Source organism: Xenopus laevis, chromosome 4S, assembly GCF_017654675.1.
Source record: "Xenopus laevis strain J_2021 chromosome 4S, Xenopus_laevis_v10.1, whole genome shotgun sequence".
Classification (NCBI taxonomy): domain Eukaryota; kingdom Metazoa; phylum Chordata; class Amphibia; order Anura; family Pipidae; genus Xenopus; species Xenopus laevis.
Window position 1 is genome coordinate 118,244,329 of NC_054378.1, and position 14,592 is coordinate 118,258,920.

The 14,592-nt window shown below is 42.4% G+C and overlaps 1 protein-coding gene across 1 annotated transcript in view; it reads right to left on the bottom strand.

The window, feature by feature from the left end:
* The window catches only part of LOC108715046 (copine-9), a 216,969-nt gene extending 205,360 nt beyond the window's left edge, over positions 1-11,609 (bottom strand). Inside the window, exons 1-2 of the mRNA XM_041561758.1 lie at positions 11,437-11,609; positions 10,474-10,710 (exon numbers count right to left, since the gene is read on the bottom strand). Of these exons, the coding sequence (XP_041417692.1) occupies positions 10,474-10,550 (77 nt within the window). The 5' untranslated portion in view covers positions 10,551-10,710; positions 11,437-11,609. The remainder of the gene's footprint in view (positions 1-10,473; positions 10,711-11,436) is intronic.
* Between the last annotated feature and the right edge of the window lie 2,983 nt (positions 11,610-14,592).

The following is a 14,592-nucleotide window of genomic DNA, read 5'->3' on the forward strand; positions in this document are numbered from 1 at the left end:
CGTTAGCCACTTCACCCTTTAGTAAATCTGCCCTATGGTTTTTATGCAAGCTCTAAGCCAGAAATTAAAAAAAGAAGCCCCTACTTTGAGGCCAATGGGAGCAACATCCAAGAGGTTGGAGAGCAACTGCCTACAAAGCTCATTATGGGGACTCACAGTGAGGACTGGAGCATTCCAAAATGTTTGTCTCCTTCTACAGGCCTCTCTGCACATAGATATCTTTTTACTGCTTTTTTCTTTTAAATACAGAGATAAAAATAATTTTATGCAGGGTCTATCTGACCATGGTCCATGCCAAGCCCGGACTGGCAATCTGTGGGTTCTGGCAAATGCCAGAGGGGCTGCTATAAGGTGCCATAGAAAGTCAGTATTTAGTGGGCTGTTGGGGGCTATTTGGGCCTCTATGTGGGCTGATTGGGCCTCTGTGTACCTGAAATGCCAGGGCCTGTTTAAATTCTCAGTCCGGACCTGGTCCATGCTCATTAGAAATGAGAGAACTTCACCCCCAGTGGCCCATCCAGAGATGAGTCAGTGGTACAAATAAGGCAGATGTGCAGGCGTGAGATAGGCAGTGAGGCAGGGGGTAAGAAGGCACCACTAGAGGGATTTACATAACACAATATGCACAACTCTGAGAGCTGCAGGTGGAGGTAAAGCCGAGACGCTCTGAAGCAAAAGCTGATTGCATTTGACAGGCGACCAACCAGGAGATGAAATTTTGACCAGGAAGTTGACTAATTTATGAGCAGCTATTACACATTTATAGGAGGGGAAGATAAATCACTGTGAGAGCAGTAGGGATTTCAGGAGAATTCAGAAATGAATCAAAGTGGGGGTGGTAAGGAGGGAAGCAGCAGAGAAGAAAAAGGATATCAAAGTTAAAAAAGATTAAGATCTGTAGAAGAGTGAGAAAGGGTGACACTGACATTGACTATGAGAGCACTGACCTCTTAGATGGAAGGTCCATAGTTATTAATCACGGGGAGACCCACTGACTGTCCACTCAGCTCCCAGACCAAAGTATCCAATTCTCAGTGGAACTAGAGCAGGGGTGTCCAAAAGGTAGATGGGATCTACCAGTAGACGTTTAGCTGGTGATCAGTTGATCTCAAGACACTGTCAACAAACAGCTTGTCTAAATCACCCTCCTGTTTCATTCTTTTTATTCAGATATTTATTCTGTTAAAGCTACACAAGAATTTTTTTTAAAAAAATATATGAATTTAAATTCTATTATAAATCATTATAATATTTAAGTAATAATTTCCATGGAACAGAATGCTAACAATGCTTTTATGGATGTAGATCATAATGGGACAACATCGCTAAAAGTAGACCCCGAGTTACGAAAGCATGGGCACTCCGGAGCTAGAGACATGCTATGTTTGTCATTGTCAGACACCCATCACATCTACTACATATTATTAAAAATAATGCAAACAAAATGCTCAGATGTGATACCGAAGAACTATATAGGCTGGAAAGGTAAAAGCTAAGTGCAATCTGTAATCCTCAGGCTGTGTTGGAGCTGCAGTCTATGGCAGTCTGGGTGTAATGAAGAGCAAGAGAAACGTTTTCTTGACTGCCAGCCGTTTAAAGTGATTCTGACAGTTGTGAACTAATGGCGATTTCTGACCTAAAACTACCCCTTAGTTGTGAGCTGTAGGCTAAGCTCACCATGAATCTACCACTGTTCATGCCAAGTGTGCTTTCTGCTCTTTAGTGAGCCAACGGAGGGGTGCGGCTTTAACATAAGCTATAAACTCTGACACATAGGGGGTTGCCTGCCAGTGCAAGAAGTGTGCAGATGACATTCTGTGCTTCATAGGAAGTCCCACCCTTAGAAAACACCCCAGAATGGAAAGCTCACTCTGAGAGCAGTAAAGTAAAAGATATGTGTGAAAGGCAGTGTGTTAGTGTACGCCTTACAGAATAAAGAGCAGTGTGTTGGTGTTCACCTTACAGAATAATGAACAGTGTGTTACTGTGCGTCCTACAGAATAAAGAGTGGTGTCTTAGTGTGCACACTACAGAATAATGAGCAGGGTGTTAGTGTACACCCTAGAGAATAAAGAGCAGTGTGTTAGTGTACACCCTACAGAATAAAGAGCAGTGTGTTAGTGTACACCCTACAGAATAAAGAGCAGTGTGTTAGTGTACACCCTACAGAATAAAGAGCAGTGTGTTAGTGTACACCCTACAGAATAAAGAGCAGTGTGTTAGTGTACACCCTACAGAATAAAGAGCAGCGTGTTAGTGTACACCCTACAGAATAAAGAGCAGTGTGTTAGTGTACACCCTACAGAATAAAGAGCAGTGTGTTGGTGTTCATCTTTAAGAATAATGAACAGTGTGTTACTGTGCGTCCTACAGAATAAAGAGTGGTGTCTTAGTGTGCACACTACAGAATAATGAGCAGGGTGTTAGTGTACACCCTAGAGAATAAAGAGCAGTGTGTTAGTGTACACAATACAGAATAAAGAGCAGTGTGTTGGTGTTCATCTTAAAGAATAATGAACAGTGTGTTACTGTGCGTCCTACAGAATAAAGAGTGGTGTCTTAGTGTGCACACTACAGAATAAAGAGCAGGGTGTTAGTGTACACCCTACAGAATAAAGAGCAGGGTGTTAGTGTACACCCTACAGAATAAAGAGCAGTGTGTTAGTGCGTGCCCTACACAATAATGAGCAGCGTGTTAGTCCCTACAGAATAATGAGCAGCGTGTTAGTGTGCACCCTACAGAATACAGAGCAGGGTGTTAATGTGCACCCTACAGAATAAAAGCAGTGTGTTAGTGTGCACCCTACAAAAAAGCAATAAGAACCAGTTATGCTTCCATTATTTTAAGCACAGTGCTTCAGTCAGCAACCCACACAGCCAAGTAGCAGTAAGCAGTTACTAGCAGTTACTAGTCTAGTCCAGGTATAATAATGAAAGCAAATATCTTATTGACTGATCATGACTTGTCTCACCAGGCACCTCCACTAGTGTCTGGTGGAGGATGCTGGGACTTGTAGTTATGCAGCAGCGCACGCTGTTGTAGCTGTGGACTGTAATATTAGACAAGCTGGGTCTGTATCTTGTGTAAATTTGTATTGTCGTCATTTGTTCTCACCCTCCCTTTCCCTGTACTGCGCTATATCATACCCCGGAGCTCTATAGATAAATAATAGTTATAACATTCCCAGTAGTAAATCCAGCCCTCACTAACACTTACGCTGTGTTTGAAGCTGATGCCTGGCACAGAGCTCCCTGGAAATCACACAGTTAACACATTAGTATAAAGACACTTATGATACAATTAGAACCCAAACGGGCAGATGGTGGCGGCAGAAATTATTTTACCATCAGATAAATGCCCCCTGGTGATTATATGTGTCCGTAGGGGGTAATTATCTCATAGTAATGGGACTCCTGCCGTGAAGCGGTGCTGTTAATACCCAAACACTTAATGAGATGTAATGGGAGCACTGCCTAATGATTCAGCAAGGACAGTGGCCACACACAACAACTGGCCAAGTGCCGGGAGCAGCAAATATACAGTCAGCAGATATAGCAAACAGGTTGTTTCCTCTTACTATATTACTGGGTTAGGAATCAGCCCAGTTTGGGTATTTTTGAACTACAACTTCCAGCATTCCTCAAATATCCAAGCACTATCAATGCAGTTCAATGACAGCTTTTGCAGGTTCAACATCTTCAAATGACATTAGCAGCTAGCAGACATATTTTGGAGCAAAGAAATATTACAGAATGATGGGGAAAAAGAAAGATCGACTAAGAGCATACTATACATCTGTAGCAAACACTCCTCTTAAACATCTTGTTTTGAGTTTTGAGGCCCCTCCTGCAAAATAACTTCTGGGGCTCTCCCCAATGACATATCGAGAGTGAATAACACACTCTGGTTGTCACATTCAGGTCCCTATGTTATTAGACCGCAACTAGTCACCAGAACAGAGATATATAATTCACTAGTGATGGGCGAACTGCTTTGAAGTCAATGGGTGTCATAATAATTTTGATGGCATCAATTTTTCAACCCGTCAAATTTATTTTTTTTGCTGGCCAATTGTCGCCGTAATTTCATGAATTAATTCACTTGCATCGAAATGTGTCTGGCAAATTAATTGGCCCATCACTATAATTCACTGTTAATACAATTGTGATGTGATTCACAACCACAGGGCTGCTCTGATGTAGCAGTGATTTGACTAATCAGAAGGTCCTCTCTTAAGATCTGGGGCCTGCAGGGCCCTTATTTAAGCCCCAGGCACAAAGGCCCTGTACAATTGTGAAACAGTAGTACATCTCACTGTTTGTGCTGCCTACAGGAGGGGTGGGTAGTGGGTGACACTTGGGGTGCTTTAAGGGGGTGGTTCGCCTTTAAGTGAACTTTTAGTATGTCATAAAATGGTTAATTCTAAGCCACTTTCAAATTGGTCTTCATTATTTATTTTTTATATTTTTGGCATTATTTGCCTTCTTCATCTGACTCTTTCAAGCTTTCAAATGGGGGTCACTGACCCCATCTAAAAAACAAATGCTCTGTAAGGCTACAAAATGTATTGTTATTGCCACTTTTAATTCCTCATCTTTTTATTCAGAACTCTCCTATTCATATTCCAGTCTCTTATTGAGATAAATACATGGTTGCTAGGGTAAACTGGACCCCAGCTACCGGATTGCAGATATTGCAAACTGGAGAGCTGCTGAATAAAAAGCTAAATAACTCAAAAACCACAAATAATGAAAAAAAATGAAAACCAATTGCTATTTGTCTCAGAATATCCCCCTCTACATCATACTAAAAGTTAACTCAAAGGTCAACAACCCTTTTAAGGTGAGCATTAAGTACAGGGTTCCCTTACATTTGCTCTGTGCCTTGTGTCAGATCCTTAATCCAGCACTGGAAGAGTTAAGGACAATCAACAACTACATGGGGTGGGTTTAAGGGCTGTGATTTTGTTATAACCTTAATGCTTCTGCGCCCATGGCCCTCCGTAAATGTTCCATTTTTAGATTAAGGCTTCGTTCTGTTGTTGTTAAGAACCGCAATTCCAGGCAACTTGAGGAAACTATGGGTAATGCTAAAAGGGTCATTTGTTAGTTAATACTGCCATTAAGGGGAAGTACAATCATACTCTATTGTGCATCAAACAAATTCAAACCATTGACGAAAAGTCTCCTTTCAGCACTGACTTGGATTCAGCACCATGGACAGCTCTCTCAACCTCAGCATCAGTGCCCACAGGTATTTGCTCCCCCTATGGGTGAATCCAGGGTCAGGCATCTTATAACAGTATTAGTGGGACGTTCTTGGAGGTGGAACGGGGGTGTGGGTTGGGGTCTGTCTCATATGGAATGGGAGACCACTGACAGCTTAGTTTTTAACAGAATTTGGCTAACTATTTAGTTACATACAATATAGTGTTTCAAGTAATACCAATACCCTTTCCTATATAAGAAATGTGTGTAAATTCCTTTTTAAGATCATACACAGTTGGAGATATTAAAGGGATACTGTCATGGGAAACAATTTTTTTCAAAATAAATAAGTTAATAGTGCTGCTCAAGCAGAATTCTGCACTGAAATCCATTTCTCAAAAGAGCAAACAGATTTTTTTATATTCAATTTTGAAATCTGACATGGGGCTAGACATTTTGTCAATTTCCCAGCTGCCCCAAGTCATGTGACTTGTGCTCTCATAAACTTCAATCACTCTTTACTGCTGTACTGCAAGTTGGAGTGATATCACCCCCCTCCCTTTCCCCCCCCCAGCAGCCAAACAAAAGAACAATGGGAAGGTAACCAGATAACAGCTCCCTAACACAAGATAACAGCTGCCTGGTAGATCTAAGAACAGCACTCAATAGTAAAATACCCATGTCCCACTGAGACTCCTTCAGTTACATTGAGAAGGAAAAACAGCAGCCTGCCAGAAAGCATTTTTCTCCTAAATTGCAGGCACAAGTCACATGACTTGGAGCAGCTGGAAAATTTACAAAATGTCTAGCCCCATGTCAGATTTCAAAATATAATATAAAAAAATCTGTTTGCTCTTTTGAGAAATGGATTTCAGTGCAGAATTCTGCTGGAGTAGCACTATTAACTGATGAGTTTTGAAAAAAACATGTTTTCCGATGACAGGATCCCTTTCACCCATTCAGTGGTTTCCATCCTCTTGTAATTGACAGTTGCCCTGGGGGAAGGGACGTGAATCTACTGTCCCTTCATTAAACCTACAGGCTGCCTGACTCACCTGAATATAGCATGAGCTCCCTGCAGGAAATTTCTGATCTTATCATATATGAGGCTATAGCTGCCAACATATTTATATCCGAATCACAGTATGTTCCCTGGAGAGCAGCACTGCAATGTGGAACATAAGGTCGTTTTATTGTTGCTGTGTCCACAAAGCTGGGTTTCCAGGCAGGTTCCATGGCACATGTTGCTATTTATTAAAAGCTTATGGTTTCCCCTGTAAATATATGGGTTATTTGGGTCAATCACCAAGAATAACGCCCACTCCCAGTCTAACATGTCTCTCTATTTGACCTCATATTAGATGTTACTATGATATAAAAATATAAACCATAGCGCTAATGATGATTCTTAAAATGACCACGCCCAAGCCAATTCTCCAATTTGATTGGTTGACCTGTCCTTACAGTATATACACACATATGGCCAGATTGAACAGATTATGGTCACATGACCACCAGGAGAGTTGTGTGTCTTCTTTCCCATATCCATTTTCCTGTGACCCCCACGCTATAGGGTTTGTTAGAGATACAGCCCTCCATTGCTGATGTCACAAGTTCTAAAGTATGACATGGCTTTGGGGTTAGTGAGATACTAAGGGGCCCTTAGGGCCACAATTCAGAGCACTTACCCATAGCAAATGGAAGCACACTGACAGATAGTAGCAGGGCTCACTTGCACGCTCCCATGGTGATGGGCAATTAGGAGCAAGCAGGGGCGCGCCGCCAATGAGGCGAGCTGAGATGCTCGCCTCAGGCGGCAACGCCGGAGCGGTTTCCAGGGGCGGCAAAAAGCTGCTCCTGCACCTTTAAGAGCCGAATTTCCGGTTTTTAAACCGGAAATTCGGCTTTACGAATGCGAGAGAGCGCAATTGCGCTCTCCGCATTAGTGTTCCTGCCTCCCCTCCCGACAGGTAAGTCGGCGAGGGGGGGGCGGCATTGCAGGAGCCGCCTCAGGCGGCCCTAAGGTACGAATCGGCGCTGGGAGCAAGGGATACATGCATGGTGGGCATCACACCCATTATTGCCCTAATGTTGCATGTACAATTGCCATGTTACCCCTGTAATGTTCACTTAGTCTGCACTTTTGGAAATCCCTAGTTCTTTTGTGAAGCCATGATCATTTAATGTGGCAAAATACCACTTTTGGGTATTAGTAATACAAATATGCATTGCTTAAGCACCACTGAGCACCATAGGTGGTACTTTGTTAAGACAACATATAAAAGATAGATGAACACTTTATATTCCTTCCCTTCCCCCAGGCAGCTACTGGGTCTGATTTTATCCCTTGATTAATGGTTGTTTCTATAAGAGCAGTCAAACTTCTTCATACTTCAGTATTATTGGTCCTGTTTTTTTCAGGAGCCAGCCCCTATTAAACTGAGAACACACAGCCTATGGGAAAACTGAAGGGCATCTAAATGCTTTGGAAGGCTGGATGGGGCATCTTGGCCTTAGCCCTGTGCAAAAGGGATGAATACATTAGGAAACAGAGAACAGTTTGGATTAATGATGCAACACTAACTGGTGCCACATCTTTATTCTCCAATAAAAGGATAATTGCTCCTTTTGTAAACCAAGTGTAATGATGGTTTGAATCATTTACATGCAAATTGAGAATGTATTAGTGCCCGCTATGCACAGGTCTCTGTTTTGTAGACTTTCACTGAACCTTGATACCGTGTATTATTTACATATATATATATATCGGGCCGTAGTGCAACCAGCACTTATACATTGGGTGGTACAGATGCAAACAGAGGCTTCCCTTAGTTGTGAAGTCTACATTATTATAGGTATTGATAGGGGTTTGGGGGTATGCTTGAAGTTGCAGTCAAACTCTGGAGGGCTGCAGGTTGGACATGCCTGGTTTATGTACCTTGGCCCATTCAGATTTCCAACCCAACCAGCACCCTGTAGCAATAACAATAACAACAGAATGTAAGCCTTACAGTGAATCTGTTTTCTTTGGTAGTTGTTGACCCTCCCCCCCCACCACCAGTTGAGGTTGGGAGGCAGCTAATTACTCAAGAGCCGTAAAAAATAACAATAATGGATACCGACTGCTAAGAATTAGTCCGATTCTCCCCATAATAGGCTACCTGCTGAGAAGGGGCAAGAAGCCTATAGTTGCAGGCAGTGCTTATTGGCCAATAGCCTCCCATTATCTGCCAGATTAGCATCTTAACCCAAGCCCCTCAGTAACAAGTTTTTCTTTTCACGCCGATTACCAACATTTGCTTCTGGGATGAGTACTTATCCCTCGTCTATTTAAAGAGAGAGAGAGGGGGGTAGAATGAGAGAAAAACCAAGCATCACTTTAGCCTTTCCTCTGTATGTTAGAGCTGTCATGTGCATGATGTGGCACATACGTGTTATTCAAGGAACTCAAACATAAGTCATACGGCATTACTGTACTGCTGATGTGTGCTGTATTCCCTCCCTGTCTCTCTCACATATACAGTATACAGCATGCATGTATGCATTATATATGTGCATAATGGGGCAGATATGTTTTATCCAAGGCACTTATGCATATAGTAATTCCCATCTCTCTCTCTCTCTCTCTCTCTCTCTCTCTCTCTCTCTCTCTCTCTCTCTCTCTCTCTCTCTCACATACACACACTCTACACCAATTATACATGCCCATGTTCCTGTATCACAATTATTTGTGCATGTTTAGGAAATACATAAATTATTTATTATCTGTCTCTCCAAAAATGGGGTATAAAAGCAATCTGTCTTAGATAATATCTTATCTTATATTGTGTGCATGTCTGAATAACTATACACACCAATTATCCATCTATCTATCTATCTATCTATCTATCTATCTATCTATCTATCTATCTATCTATCATCTTTCTCTCTATCTTTCTCTATCATCTATCTATCATCAACATCTCTCTCTCTCTCTCTCTCTCTCTCTCTCTCTATCTCTTTAAATCTCTCTCTTTCTAATCGATGTACCTTTCCATCAGCCAAATGCTTATTCTGGCCATAGCTACCTGCCTGCCATCTATCATCTATACAACCTGCCCAATTCTTTCATGGCACAGATACAGACAGATACACACAATTATGGACAAAAGACCAAGATGGGAATTCCTTTATGTGCCATTCATTCCAGCAGAGAGAAGCCTGACAGTCTATTCCCACTAATACAATGTGACTGATCTCTCAGAGCCCATCTATATGCTTCCCCCTTGTCCCCCACTAGCGAGTCACTGAGCTCTTTGTGAAGCAAAACGCGCTGCTTTCTGGTCCTTCCCGATGTACGAGCGAGTAAAAGTCTTTGTTTAACCCCTCTGCTTCCCAAGCAGCAAGATAACCATTCTCCAAGTCTCCTCAGAGCCAAAAGGGTTAGCACAAAGATTCTGTGCAAAAAAATCAATTAAAAGGGAACTCCCTGCTCCCCCCCCTGAAACACAACTGTTGGCTGCCTCATATCTAAGTGTCAGCTCCATTTAGTGACCTTTAACCCCCTTTTATAAGCATCTCTATCCAGTCGTTATTTTCTCCTCCAGCGCTTCCTGAATGTTTAGAGCAGGGTTAATTGAATGAGGAACAGCTGAGTGCAGATGCCAAGGGAAGTAATTAAAAGGAACCCAACAATGATCCCTCTCTGAACGACTCCTCTGATTAACATGAGAAAACAAATGGGAAGTGCTGACTGAATAGATATTAGATTGTAAGCTCTTCAGGGAACATGATCATTACTATCATGATTCCACAAGTGACACTGAGTGTTTTATGTTTTAACCTCCATGTAATGAATCTCTTTAAGGCACAGAGCACACCATGGAGCTTACTTAAAGAGATATCCACTCTGCACAACAACTTCTTACATATAACTATGAAGCATTCATGACTTCCATTCTTGGCTTATAAGCATATGCTGAAAATTGACATTTCATTAAATATGAACAAATGGATGTAAACTGCCCCCATCTTGGGCAAATAAGATGTTTTGTGTGTTCTTCAATAAATAAATGATACCCCAAAGTGACCAGTTTAGACTGTTCCTTTAATCACTATCTCACTGGGAGACTCTGAAATCCATAATTCTATAACTGTCCCCACCACTAACCCAGCACTTGCCTGGAACTTGGTTGCACCTGTAGATCAACCACATATCTGCACTTCTGCCCTCCTCCCCTCCAGAACAAGCCAAACCAGAGCTCAGGGACCTCCCCCCCAACCCACCTGCAAGAGACAGTGATCTCTATTTTAGTTGCTGGAACACTGGTGTCCACAGGGTCAAAGTCTCCAATGGATGCCATTGTCCCGAGGTCCAGGTTGCCAAGCTGCTGCTCAAGTTCTCAATGCTTCTCAGACAGTTCTCCTGTTTCAACAGGCAGTTCAAGACTTTAGCTCAGGGAAGAACACAGACAGCAGCCATTAACACATCTTGGGGGGATCCATCGCAGAAGTCCATAAAGGCTGCAAAGCAGAAGATAGAGAAGATCGAGATGCACCTTTATTGTGCGCGCTTCTGGTTTCCCTATGTCACACTGAGATTTCTTTAGCTGTCTCCAGGCTTCTAATCTCCAGGGGCAGCTTTTCTAGAGTAATGTTCTGCTTTATCAAAGTCCCTCCACTCGTTGTCCCTAACGGCACATTAACCCTGTAGCTGCTGTAGTAGATTCACTTAATAGAACCTGCCGTTCTGAAGGCAGGTTTAGTTATAAGATGGTTACATCTCCATTCCATCCCTTCTGGGGCTTTTAGGCATCACCAATGCCCCATACAATCTGCCCTTCTCCACCTCCCCTCTGGACTTTCTTCAGGCATACAATAAAAAAGCCTGTCTGATGTTATAAATGTGCTTGCCTGGTCTTTGTATAGGGAATCTCTTCTGCAATACTAGTGACATACTGGGATTAAACCAGCACAGATGTAACCATGAATTTAATTCCATCTGAAAGACCAGAAGATACATCTGTTCTTGTTTTCAGCTATTTTATATCTATGGTTGATACCCAAGCCCCCACCCTCCAGTATCCCACTCTGTCTGCTCTAAAGTGTTCTGTAGAAACTGGAAGCTGATTAATGAAAGTTTTCCTTAAGCTTTGCTGCAATGGAGATACTTGTGCAAATCCAATGAAAATCCCAATACAGGGAATGGATTTCTCTCCAAGGTGTGCAGTCACCATCTGTTGTTCTTACCTTGTGAACTTGCAGGCAGAATGATGTTCCTGGACTTTGTATTTGAGATGAGCCCCAGAAGACTTCCCTTCTCTTGTCTTATGGAATTGCCATTCTCCCACCTCGCTGGTAAGTTACAGAGAGGAAGAGGAAAGGGAACCTGCCTGCATCCCAGAATATCTTACGCAGAGAGACAGGCTGAGATCTTCTCTAAGCCTTGCCCAACAGGACCCCTAGTGGTCAGAGCCTGGAAGTATTTGCCTGAGCATGTGCCTGTAGCCTGGATTTTATATTTGTTAGTTCTGGGCAAGGGCAGGAAAGAAATTGCTAAATGGGGACAGGACAAATGAATTGGCCTAGATTGGTGGCACCGCTTCAGCGATGTGTGTGGAAATGCAGGACGGGTTCAGTTGGTCAATGCTGTGTGTGATGATAGGAGAGCAGAAGCTCAAGCTGCTTATCTCTGTCATAGTCAACATTAAATGGATCCTCTAACTGCTTTTTTTTTTTTTACAAATAGAGCCTCTTCTTCTTAAACTTTCTGCCTTATTATGCAAGCTATACCACAGTTATGGACCCTTACTCCACTGTGCCTTACTATACACACTAACCCATGCTTGCCACCTATTCCTGCAAAATGGGTAGATCATTGGGGCAGCATAGAGATTTATTAGGTTATTTCAATCCTTTCAGGGGTGAGCAGGGTTGCTCTTGTCTATACAGTGCTACAGACAGCTCAAGCATAAGAGAGGGCCACCGACTGCAGAGAACTGTAGTTTATCAACATCTACATTTTTTTTTTACACCACTGAGCCCTTTTGATGCTTGGGGCCCAGAGTTAATGCTCTTATAATCTTACCTTTAAAGCAGACATAGATGGGTTTTGTAGGTACCCATGATTTATTAAAACCAAGCATAAAGAAACTTCTCCACCACCCTCAGAATGGACAGCCCCCTCCCTGATATAATCAACATGATATAAAGTATTACCTGCATTCAACCTGCCCTCCTTATTTTCAACCCTGTCATCAAGTTTCCTTGCTGCGTTTCCCTAAATATACTAACCCAATCCAAATCCCAGCAGGGTGCAGTAAGCAAATACAAGGAACACCCTCTCCAGCATGTACGATGGAAGCTCACATGCAAAATAATGTATTCACCAAATCCAGCTGCTCTGAAAACTTTGTAACTGCCGCACCAATTCTACCTTCGATCTGCATTGAATCTCTGTGAATAACTTCTGAATCTGGTAATTCATTTGTATAGGGCAGAGAGATTTAGCCAGTGGGTCTTATTGACCAGCATAATTCTATGTACAACACCCAATAAATAACCCACTCTGTTTAGTGCAATTAATAAAATACATATGATTTTTAATTAAAACAATAGGCCAAAAGAGTGTTCAGCAGCTGAGCTCATGTTGGACAAGTGGGTATACTGTCTCTTTAAATATGGAACTAAAATGCGTTTTTATATTTATGGTGCAAATTATTGGTTATCTGAATATAATATACAAACAACATGAAAAATCTGTAAAATATATGTTTTCAAAGGTTGTTTAATAATGTCACTAGTTACATGTTACTCACTAGAACTTGTATTGTAAAATAATGTTTGCCTGCAGCCCTTGTGGTCACAGAATCCCTTAGTGACTTCTAACATCCTTATCATTTAAAGTAGGGGGTACATTATCTCTTATAATACATGAGTGATACTCAGAGTTCCCTGTATAACTCAGCCTGCAGCCTTGTGCCTTTATATGGTCACAGAACAACCCCTCAGTGACTTCTAATATCCTTATCATTTACAGTAGGGGGTACATTATCCCTTATAATACATGAGTGAATCTCAGAGTTCCCTGTATAACTCAGCCTGCAGCCTTGTGCCTTTATATGGTCACAGAACCCCTCAGTGACTTCTAATATCCTTATCATTTACAGTAGGGGTACATTATCCCTTATAATACATGAGTGATACTCAGAGTTCCCTGTATAACTCAGCCTGCAGCAGTGGTGTAACTAGATGTTGCTGGGCCCCACAGCAAATTAATTTTAGGGCCCCCAACATATCCAGTGTTTGTCCTGTTTTACCAATATATGTTCAAATTGCTCATCAATGAGAGCCTCATGGGGCCCCCTGTACCTCCTGGGCCCCCCTGCAGCCGCAGGGTCTGCTTCATCTGTAGTTACGCCCCTGGCCTGCAGCCTTGTGCCTTTATATGGTCACAGAACTCCTCAGTGACTTCTAATATCCTTATCATTGACAGTAGGGGGTACATTATCCCTTATAATACATGAGTGATACTCAGAGTTCCCTGTATCACTCAGCCTGTAGCCTTGTGCCTTTATATGGTCACAGAACAATCCCTCAGTGACTTCTAACATCCTTATCATTTACAGTAGGGGGTTAGTGATGGGCGAATTTATTTGCCAGGCGCGAATTCGCGCGATTCGTGGCAGGCGAATAAATTCGCGAAACGCCCGCGAAAATTCGCCGAAAAAATTCGCCGGCGGCAAAAAATTTTTTTCCCGAAAAAACGGACGCCTGCGTCAAAAACGGGTGACGGCGTTGGAAAAAACGGGCGCCGGCGTCAAAAACGAGACGCCGGCGCCGTTTCGCGAATTTTTCGGCGAACCGAAACGGCGCAGATTCGCCCATCACTATAGGGGGTACATTATTCCTTATAATACATGAGTGATACTCAGAGTTCCCTGTATAACTCAGCCTGCAGCCTTGTGCCTTTATATGGTCACAGAACAACCCCTCAGTGACTTATAATATCCTTATCATTTACAGTAGGGGGTACATTAACCCTTATAATACATGAGTGATACTCAGTGTTCCCTGTATAACTCAGCCTGCAGCCTTGTACCTTTATATGGTCACAGAACAACCCCTCAGTGACTTCTAATATCCTTATCATTTACAGTAGGGGGTATATTATCCCTTATAATATATGAGTGATACTCAGAGTTCCCTGTATAACTCAGCCTGTAGCCTTGTGTCTTTATATGGTCACAGAACCCCTCAGTGACTTCTAATATCCTTATCATTTACAGTAGGGGGTACATTATCCCTTATAATACATGAGTGATACTCAGAGTTCCCTGTATAACTCAGCCTGCAGCCTTGTGCCTTTATATGGTCACAGAACCCCCCAGTGACTTCTAATATCCT